Here is an 11,108-nt window from a genome sequence, read left to right on the forward strand (position 1 = left end):
CCCAGAGACACAAACTTTTCCAGAGATGAGAGGGTTCCCAGAAGGCTCATCCACTCTCTCACCGAACTGACGTCCTTCCTCATAAAGCCACAAAGCCTTAGGAGTGCTGACTGAATCCTTGTAGGAGATGGAAAAGCCTGAAAACCCTGACTCTGAATCTCCATCCCCAAATAAAGAATCTTCTGGGATGGAGTCAGCTGTGACTTCTTTGAACTCACTAGAAGTCCCAACTCTTTTGCCAAATCCAAAGTCATCTGAAGATCCTTCAAACAGCGATCGGCTGAGGGAGCTCTTATGAGCCAATCGTCCAAGTACAGGGAGGCCCTGATGCCTCTTGAGTGCAGCATGCTCGCCATATTCAGCATGATCTTCATGAATATCAGAGGGGCTGTGCAGAGACCGAAACATAAGGCTCGGAACTGGAAGACCTTCCCGTACAAGAGCCTCAGGTAACGTCTGCAACTTGGATGTATTGGGACATGAAAATAAGCGTCCTGGAGTTCCAACGATACCATCCAGTTGCCTTTTCTTATTGCTGCCAGCACGGTTTTCTGAGTTTCCATGGTGACCTTCGAATTCTGGACGTAGTTGTTGAGGGCACTTACATCCAGAACCGGTCTCCATTCCCCTGAACTCTTGGGAACCAGGAACAAACGGTTGTAAAATCCTGGCGATTCCAAGTCCCGCACCCTCTCTATCACTCTCTTTTCCAGCAAGAGAGACATCTGAAGCTGCATGGCCTGCCTCTTCGGTCCTTCCCTGTATTTGGGCGTGAGATCCACAGGATCTGTGGCTAAAGGAGTCTTTGATAAGAATGGGATCTTGTATCCTTCCTTTAGAACACGAACGGACCAAGGGTCCGCTCCTCTTACCTCCCAGGCTCGCCAGAAGTAACTTAGCCTGGCTCCCACTGCTGCTTGAAGGCGAGGACAGGCAGACCCTGCCTTGACTGGACTTAGCTCCTCTGTTCTTAGACTTCCTCGGATCGGGCTTGAAGTTACCTCTCCCGGCAGGCTTACCACGAAAGGGCTGAGCAGTCTGGGAATATAACGTCCCTTCCTTCGCTCTACGGGAAGAGAAAGATGTAGGCAACACTTTCCTCGCTGTTTTGGCAACCAAATCATGAGTAGCCTTCTGAGTCAATGCTGCAGCCACCTCCCTCACTAAATCCTGCGGGAATAGAGCAGAAGACATGGGAGCAAAAAGTAACTCCGATCTTTGACATGGAGTGACTCCCACAGAGGGGAAGAAACACAAGGTTTTCCTCTTCTTCCCGATTCCTGCAGTGAACAGGGCCGCCAATTCGTTAGAACCATCTCTAACCGCCTTGTCCATACAAGACATAAGCTGGATAAGGTTACTCATGTCGGTGCCCTTCATCTCCGTTACTTTTCTACCCAAGGTTCTTAGAGACCAGTCCAGAAAATTAAACACCTCAAAAACCCTGAACAAACCTTTCAAGAGATTGTCAAACTCTGACATTGACCACCACACTTTCGTCTTCCTCATGGCTAGACACCGAGAAGAGTCCACTAGGCTCAAAAAGTCTCCCTGAGCAGACGCAGGAACTCCCAAACCTAAGATTTCCCGTTTCATACCAAACGCTCGATTTGGAAGCTTGTTTGGCTGGTGGAAAAGCAAAACATGTCTTGCCAAGAACTTTCTTAGAGTCCATCCACACTCCCATTAATTTCAATGCTCTCTTAGAGGAGCCGGAGAGAACCATTTTTGAGAAAGGGGATGTCCTAGCTGCTTTACCGAGGATAAATTCCGAAGGAGGAGATCGTGGGGCAACAGGAGAAAAATGGTCTGGAAACAACTCCGTGAAGACCAGCATTAGTTTCTCAAGGTCCACCGAATGTTGGGGTGGCTTATCCTCTACTCCCTCTGAAACGTCAACCAATTGTTCCCCCTGAGAGAAAACCTCATCCGGATCTTCCTCCGACAATTCAGCCACTGGAGATGTGCCTTGATCAGAAAGGCGATGTTCCTGTGCAGGCACGTCAGTGCTGACATGGGCGCGCTTGCGCTGTTCAATGCCCCCATCAGACTGACAATCAATAGTCTTGCGTTTGCTATCACAATCGGTTTGTGAAACAGCATCAACCTGATGCGCTGCGAAAACAGTCGACTGCTGTGTAGAGTCATGGATTGGCTGGCATGAGGAGTCATGGATTGACTGCCTAGAACCGTCACTGGTAGCTGGACGAATGGTACCATGGGTAGAATCTGGCTCGCGCTGACGCTCCTCCATGTCATGGGTTGACTGGCGCGTGTCGTCACGCTGACACTTAGCGTCTGCCTGCCGCTCACGCTGATGCTTCGCGGCGTCATGGGTTAACTGCTGTGTGTCGTCACGCTGCCGCATAGCGTCTGCCTGGCGCTGACGCTCCGTCTCGCGTCCGCTCCCATCCTGCCGCCTAGCGGCCCGCTCCGTTCCCTGGCGAGCGTCGTCACGTTTGGAAGACTGACGATCGGCTGTATGCGCAATCGATAGATGCTGCGAAACAGAGCTCTGACGAGATGCATCCACCTCAACCCGCTGTTGAACACTACGACTGGGATACCGCCTGTGCGATAACACATCAGTACAAGAGACAACAGGCCGCCTGTGCGACATCGGGTCTACAATGGGAGACTGACGCCCAGCCGCAATGTCAACAGCAGGCCGATAAGACTGCATAAGCGACGAGAGCTGCTGTTTCATGCCCAACCATATAGACTACTTGGGATCACCTTGAGGCGATATTTGCGCCGCCTCTTCCAACGAGAATTCGCCTTCCTCATCGTTACTTGCAAGAGAATTTCCAACGTTCTAGCCAGTATGGCGGCAGAGAAGATCTGAAGTGGTTGGATTAGTTCGGCCTGTCTACCGGAAGGGCGCTAGTATACACCTGGCATATCTGCGATAGCCGCGAGATTTTGAATAGTTCTGCTGGGCGTCCAGGGACTTTAGCCATTCTTATATAACCAACGGATAAGTTTCATGTTTAAAAATTTGTGATTTCTTCCTCAACATATACAAACCCTAGTCTTCTAATAAGAAACTCATTCTTAAGGGGACAGAAGGCCCATAAAACCCTACTGGCTAGTTTAAAATCTTGGGATGTCAACGCGCTCAGTAAGGTTTCTGTCCGCTAATAAACGGTCAAGGAAGAGCCTACAGTATAAAGGCAGCTTATACAGAAACCTGTCAGACAGCTACAGTTATCATGAAAAGAGCAAAGTCTTTCTTCTTCCTTATCTTCCCTAACACACAGCACACTACTTACCATTATCTTGAAGCAGAAGGAAAAAATTAAAATGCAGAAATACATATATCTGTACTCTCCGGGGGCTGAAAACAAAATGGCTACTCAGTGTACTGGCTGAGAGGCGGGGCTTCCCACAGCCAGCCAGTAACTATCAAACCTCTCTATAAATTTTGAGTGCCGAGTTCCAGCCAAGCTGAAAACTTACCCCTATTAAAGGATGAAGATTTGTATTCATGTATGAACAAGCATTTTTTTTTCACAGTATTACACTAGTAACCTTCACAAACTAGGTAGCTTAAAATGCAGCAATTCCTCCACCCTAAATTATTTTCAAGTCCATGAAACATTTTGCAAAGTATTTACAGTATTTTTCTATACAAAAAAATATCCCAATACAAAAAAATACATCAATCATATTTCATGGGTCGTAGACATTTACTCTATTCTACAGTTATTTTTCAGAAATTTTCTATACCATAAAGAATGTTATTTACCAACAAAACTAAGAAATATAATTTAACATACAAATGGTGAATACTTTATTAGCACACCTACAGCCACGCTAAATGTTTCTAACATGAAAACAAAAAATATGCAAAGGCTCAATTCTGCATACCTGGGCAAAATATGTAAGCTTCCCATACATTCCCATTCCACCCATTCTGTAAACCATATTGGCAGAAAACAAAGATGAAGAACCAAAGAGAACGACAGCTTGAAAATGGGAAAGCATCCATGCGACCCACTGTTTAAGTATTGATTAATCTAAGCTTTCTAGTTGCAAGTGATAATTAGTGGTGAAGCTGGTCGAAGACAACCACCACAGAAAAGAATCCCTTCCCACCCACTTCCGTGACGCTCAAGCCCTGCAATTACGTTCGGGGTAGTTGGGGGAAAGACACCCTTGTTGTAACAAATGTAATATAATTACAGTATTAAGGTAGCAGGAAAATTAATAATACTAAGTTTGACTACTCCCAAAAGCTGGTAATAGGCACAAGTTTGTTCTCAGAGGCAAAGTTACCAATGCAAGGTGTTAGGAGAAAGTCACATACAATAAAGTTCTACATCATACAGTATAATGTTGCTTCATTGACTGTACCACCAGTTCTTGGCCTTGACTGTTAACAGGGAAAAATACTGCTCCTCTTCAATTTCCCAAGCTGAAGTGATCCCTGTCCCAACCTCAAAGCAAATACAAAGAACCATGAATCATTCAGCATGCCTTTCTTTCTATTACACACCATTTTCAAATGCATATTTTCCCAGCATAAACCATTAGATGAATGACAACTTAAAATTATGTGCCAATAGCTTTCCCCCTGGATTACTTGACACTCATTTCATAACCATTGCTTGAACACCACCAGTAATTTAAGTAAGTCAATTTTGAAACGTCAACCTTCCCTGCCTTCACCTAATAAAACACACATAAAATATTAAGAATTGTATGAGAGAATAGACAGTAATTTTTTCGATTGGAGAGCCAATTTCTAAATTAAAAGTCTCCTTTCCTTCAGGAAAATCTTTCAATTTCTGCTTTGGTACTCATACCCTAACAACAAAATAAAAAAACTTTGCAGAAGCTACCTACGAAAAACAAATAAATAAATAAAACAAATGTCAAGTCATACGAGTGTTAATGCGGAATTAAACAGCAAATGCGGTTAATAGATGCGTGCCAACAAGTTCATCCGAAGCTGGCGTCCCACCGCATGCACACGTCGAAAACGCCTGCATTGGGGCACTTACACAAAGCGCACCATCAGGTATAATTTTTGAGCAACTTTGTGGGGTAGGGCGATTTTATAATTCGACTGAGAGGTGACACCTGGTAGCCACCAAAAGCTGCTAGAAAAAGGTGAGGTGTAGATCAATGATTCGATTTGGTACCTTTGCCTTCTTGTGAACTCATTCTGCACGGTGATTTTTCATCAATATTCCTCTTACTTTCCACTCCTTCATTCAGAGCAGCAGCCTTAATCCTGAAATAGAACAGCAAATGAAATACTCCACGTAAAGTTTACAGTACATGAAGGGCTTTAAAATCTAGACATAAATGAATAAGGTACTGTATGACCTGTTTAACCCTGGAACAATGAAAAATGAAAATTTCTAAAATCAATATAACAAACTTGGAGATAGGCTAACTATAAAAACCTTTGTCCTTTACATAGGATAGATTATCAGCAAAGCCAGTAATTATGACCAGGAGAAGGAAAGCCCCTATTCCTGCTTGCTCACTAAGCATTCATTCTGATGGCAGCCAAACTTTCTAGGGGGTAGGTGATGGCAGGAAAGTATGAATACAGTAAAGTATTCATGTTTCTACAGTTAGGGAAAAATACAAATTACCTCCAAATTTGTAATTTGTTCCAATACAAATACAAACTTTCATCCTTTACATAGGAGACTCATTCTTAGGTGGGAGAAGTCCCTATTCCAACTGGGTAGGTACTGTATATATTCCAGGCTACCAAAACTTGGACCCTTGCAAGTGGTGCAGAGTTAAGGTTCTTTAAATCCAATACACCGATGGTTTGGCAACGCCATCGGGTCCACGGACCATGAAATACAGAGTGCAGAGCAAAAACTCTCTGTAGTAACACGGGGGAAAATATATCTCAATGAGTTTACATGGTTACAACACATCGCCATGTATTGACAATGGGGTTTGGATGGTTACAACACATCTCTGAAGTAACAGTGAGGCATAAATATATGTACTGTATATCAATGGGTTTGGCTGGTTACATCTCTCTGCAGTAACAGTGAGGCATAAATACATGTACTGTGTATCAATGGGTTTGGCTGGTTACAACAGACTTCTCCTCTTAAGGAGTGCGGGGAATATCACTTCTATATCACATAAATAGAAAAGTCACAGGCTAAGTGGGGCTTACCCATAAGCAAATTGATTCCAGCTGACAGGGTTTTCAACTGTGCCCCAAGAGATCTTTCCAGACAGTACTACCCTGTTTGTAATACAAGATACGCAGTTAATTCTAATAGTCAGGCCTTCTCCATCATAAGGCGCAATACTACTCAGTACTCAAGAAGTTTTATTTAAACTACGACCTAGTCGTGGAATGATCTTCCTAATCGGGTAGTTGAATCAGTAGAACTTCAAAAGTTCAAACTTGCAGCACATGTTTTTATGTTGAACAGGCTGACATGTCTCTTTTTATATGAATATCTGTTTTAATGTTGTTACTGTTCTTAAAATATTTTATTGTTATATTGCTGTTAACTGTTCTTCAAATATTTTATTTCAATTTTCTATTACTTTTTATAAAGTTAACAGTATTTGTTTCCTTATTTCCTTTCCTCAATGGGCTATTTTTTCCTGTTGGAGCCCTTGGGTTTACAGCATCCTGCTTTTCCAACTAGGGTTTTAGCTTAGCTAGTAGTAGTAATAATAATAATAATAATAATAATAAAAGAAAAGGAAATGGACAATCATTCTTCACTTTCATCCCAGACTAACATGTAACCACCACCATCTGAGAGGGGCCACGGTAGCTATACCACCTGTTGTGCAGCTACTACAGGCCCTACCAAAAAAGTGTTTAGGGACCTGTGGATCAACTTCTGTAGGTAATGGGCAGTGAAAAAGATCTGTCATTTCCCGACACCTGCCTGGAGTACCTGTTGTACAGAAATATTCTTATTGAATACCAAGGTTGTGCCGATTCCTCTGACATCATGAGCTCTCTCTGGCAGAGGTGAGGAGAGAGTGGGAGGTTGAGATGAATTCAATGGGTGATAATCGGTAATCATCTACGCAAGAACCTACCCTGGGAGATAAGAACCTTAATGGGTTAACAGCTTCGAGTCCCCCAGAGGAATGATTTGACGTCAATGGTCATGTCTCCATTGGGTATTCAGAACTCAAGGTTAATGTCATGACAACAGGCTTGAGGGGGCACACATTAGCTCTCACAGGCATAAGATCTCTCCTACGGAGATTCCTGCAATGCATTCCACTTTGGAAACTCATGCAGCAAGGATTCATTTAGGATTCTGTAGCGCATATATAGTACATGTATACAATACATGAAATGTGCTTGGTTTAGGCGCAAATATATAAAGCGCTTCTGGATTGAGTGTGCATAGATGAGGCATCTCTGGGTACCGCGCAATTGGGAGAGACATTTCTGATTTCAGCACACCTGGGCAACGCACAAGGTGTTACGGAGCATTTGGGTTGTGAGCAAATTGATGAGGGCATCTGGTTCCTGCGCAAATGAGGAGATAGTGCTCGCTGGTGCTAACCATGCAACTACCACAGGCACAGGAGAGAAGGGGTTGTCCAATAGGGTCACATCAGTTAGTCCATGCATGCGTATTGGTAGACATGTTGCTCACCATCACAAGAATTTATTGTACACACAAGAGACATGACAACACTAAGCATGTCTCTAGTCTCATGAGGCAATACTGCGACTGGAGAGATGGCAGGTGGCTTCGAAAGGAGGAGCCAGAAAAGGAGAGACTCTCTTCCCCGCCCTTGAAGGGGACAAGCTTTAGGTGACAGGTGCAGGAGCAGAAACGCAGAACTGTGCTTCTTTCGAAGCCAGCGCTCTTACTAACAACTTCTTGGAGTGTAGGGTCTGCAAACACAAGGAGGACCAATTAACTCTTAGGATGTTGTTAACCAGTAAATTAAGAGGAGGATGCCTACTCCAGAGGGGGAAGCCCTCTCATTCCTCTAGGGGAAATAGGAAGGTTTTCAGGGCTTGAGCCTTAGCCTAAAGTTACAGGTAACCACTCTTCTCCGTTCGTCTTCCAAAGGAAAACGACGGGGAAGGGTTGGAGGAAGGTGTACTAAGGGTCAGAGGAAGAGGTCAGGACTTCATAAACTTCGAGGATGAACCTGAGGACAAAGAATCTCTTTTGGACCTCTTCTTCCTCCTTTTGCCAAATGCCAGCCACTGGGAGGGTGACCACTCCTGATGCTCATCACAAGGAGTTCCTGTCTACAGGAGTGTCCTCTGCAGGCAAGGCTCAAAAGGTGGGGAACCTTCTCCTTCAAGCTCGTTAAGGTGTCGCAAAATTACAACACCCCCGGGGATGTCCACATGTCTGCCAGCATCTCCCAACATTATCCCTTTCACAGAAACTTGCAGAAAGCTTCTCTTTCCCAGTGTCTTGCGGAAAGCTTCTCTTTCTCAGTGTCTTGCGGAAAGCTTCTCTTTCCCAGTGTCTTGCGGAAAGCTTCTCTTCCCAGTGTCTTACGGAAAGCTTCTCTTTCCCAGTGTCTTGCGGAAAGCTTCTCTTTCATCATCTCTTTTGCAGAGCCTTGCGGAAAGCCTCTCTTTCATCATCTCTTTAGCAGAGCCTTGCAGAAAGCCTCTTTTTCGGAGGAGATGCTGAATAACCTCCAGCAGTGAAGTAACAGGGATGTCATAGAACTGTTATTTTTCCGTATGTGTGGCTGGCGCAGCAGGTTGGGTCAGCTGGAGAGCTCTACGGGTATTTGGATGACGTCAGAAGGTCCGGATACCACTCTGCTTAAGGCCATTTTGGTGCCACTAAGCCCACTCTTAGGTTTGGCAGTTAAAGATCCTGTTTACAATTCTTCTGCTCAGGAAGAAAGGTGGAAAAGCAATAACAGAATATGGAAGCTTAAAGACAGGTTTTAACCCTTGAGGAGCGTTAGTCAATAGGCGTCATCTCATCCATTATTGGCTCTGTCCTGCCCTCCCCAAAGTCTTTAAAATCTCCCAATGAGGGACTAGACTTTGAGGTAGGTGGTTTCTGTCTTGGGGATCGAAGTCTCCACCAGCAGTGGGCCTTAATCAGAGGCAACTAAGTTTCCCACACCGTGAGAATCCTTGCCTCTCCCTTGAAGGAAGGACTAGACTGGAACCATCAAGAGTTCGTCTCTCCCTTTGGAGTGACGTAACCGGACCGAGAAGGAAGCTGGATCAGTACTCTGCAGATGAAAACAGTGTTTGTTGATTCAAGGTCGAGCTGCCTTTGCTGCTCTTGTCCCCTGAAGTCAGGGTCGTACTTGGTGTTCTAGTCTCTGAAAGGCGAGTGAGAATGTGAGACACTAAACGGTCCAAGCAATTGTTCTCAGAGTGTCTATCCTTAAACAAGGAAGGGATCTTGTGGGAACTTCTGCATGACGAAGGCTCCTTCTGCTCCAAAAAGTGATTGGAGCTAGCACCCAGAGAGATCTTTCACTGTCCTTTCTAGAGAGGAGGTTTCGGCAACTTACACTCGCATTCCTGCTTTGTTCCATCATTACCACAAAAGCGATATCACCAATTTAAAATAAAATGTATGAAAAAAAAAAGATTCAAAAGTCTTGGATAGAACACAACAGTACAACTGTACAAGTTGTGCCAGAAGAAAAGTGAAGTCTTTGACAGGATGGTGAGCGGGGTTAACTCGCCAATGCTCACCCCACCATTAACTACCTCATTAACTATTTCAACAGCTGTTTTAGCTCCACTGAAGACATTCCCCATTTTAAAGGAGAAAAGGTTCGTATACACATAAGAAATGAAACATTATCTGGTCATGCACATAAAATTACAGTAAAATTAACATAGGAAACCAAGAATTCTTTTGGAAAAAATGAGGTGTTCTTCGTGTATTCTTATGTGCTTTGAATAATTTTGATGACAGTAACTGAAATACAAGATAAGTCCTCAAAATATTTCTCAAGGAAAATAAACTCAAGGATATGACCTAACCCAAGATTCTCAACCTAACCTAAGACAATTTGTTCTTACCCAATGTAACCAGCCCCTAGGATTTCAGGTAAAACTCCATAAGTAGTTGGTAAGGACGTACCAGGTGTAAAATTTCATAAGTTATGACTGAAAAACCATATTTCAAAATGGAAAGAAACAGAAGAACACCACATAACCTAAGGTTTCCTACCTAACCTGACCTAGGAGCCATATCCTTACTTCCCTAAAGAGGGGGATACAGCCCCTGCAACTTCTTTAGAATACCGTAGCCGTAGCCTAACCTAAGACTAAGTCTCAACCCTGTGTTTGCTTCCTAAATGGCTTTCCTCCTGGCAAGGTAACACAACCATAGATTTTAAGGTTAAGTTTTATTTCAAATTTTTAAAAATTCCCCAAATGATTATGTGCAGCATTATTCAATAAATGTTTATTAAAATATTAGTTTGAACCCATCAGCATGATTCACCTAGTAATAATAATTGAAATAAATCAAATAATATGAACGATATCATGCGCATAAAATCTTCGATACAAAAATTTATACACGACACTTTTTCTCTGGATTAGCTTAAGTTTGCTAATAATTCCTGGCTGGATGCACCCAGGTTGAAACAGTTCACTTATTGTAAATATAGAAGCTGGCCATTTCCTATAGCTAAGAGCTACACATTGCATTAATCTTATTTCCTACCGGTACTCAATTACCCCTTAAGGTAAGGTGTCTGTAAGATAATAGTAGTAGTTTACCCAAGCAGTCCCTGGAAGATAGCTTCCTACAGCACCATAATGTAATTACCGTTTCCCTAGTCTTAAAATAGTCAAAGCAAACATATCACCAAAAGGAAATTTAGGAAAAAGTTTCAGAGTATAGGATACGGAACCATGATTTACAAGGGTCAACACCGGGGGCTTCTACCTACTACTATGACCATCTGCTATATATGCTCTCAAACATTATGGTCACCCATAAGAGTAAAATGTACGCACCTTCTGCAATAGTTACTTCAAATGCCGATGATAACATCAACGTTCAATACACAAATAACGACAAAAACTGAATCAAAGCATTGTGGTCTTCTATCTGTTTACAATTTGCACAAGGCTCGTTGCCAGAGCATGCATGGGAGTTGTCGTACTGCGTGCAAGA

The 11,108-nt window shown here is 43.3% G+C and overlaps 1 protein-coding gene across 7 annotated transcripts in view; it reads right to left on the reverse strand.

Annotated features, from left to right (window-relative positions):
- Positions 1-11,108, reverse strand: part of G9a (histone-lysine N-methyltransferase G9a) — a 112,753-nt gene that overhangs the window by 101,213 nt on the left and 432 nt on the right. For 2 of the 7 annotated variants that reach the window (XM_068375024.1, XM_068375018.1), the window contains exons 1-2: positions 10,949-11,085; positions 5,148-5,239 (exon numbers count right to left, since the gene is read on the reverse strand). In XM_068375024.1, the coding sequence (XP_068231125.1) occupies positions 5,148-5,169 (22 nt within the window). In that variant the 5' untranslated portion in view covers positions 5,170-5,239; positions 10,949-11,085. The other 5 variants (XM_068375021.1, XM_068375020.1, XM_068375022.1 and 2 more) reach the window with 4 other exon arrangements.

Source organism: Palaemon carinicauda, chromosome 6 (assembly GCF_036898095.1).
Source record: "Palaemon carinicauda isolate YSFRI2023 chromosome 6, ASM3689809v2, whole genome shotgun sequence".
In the NCBI taxonomy this organism is placed as follows: domain Eukaryota; kingdom Metazoa; phylum Arthropoda; class Malacostraca; order Decapoda; family Palaemonidae; genus Palaemon; species Palaemon carinicauda.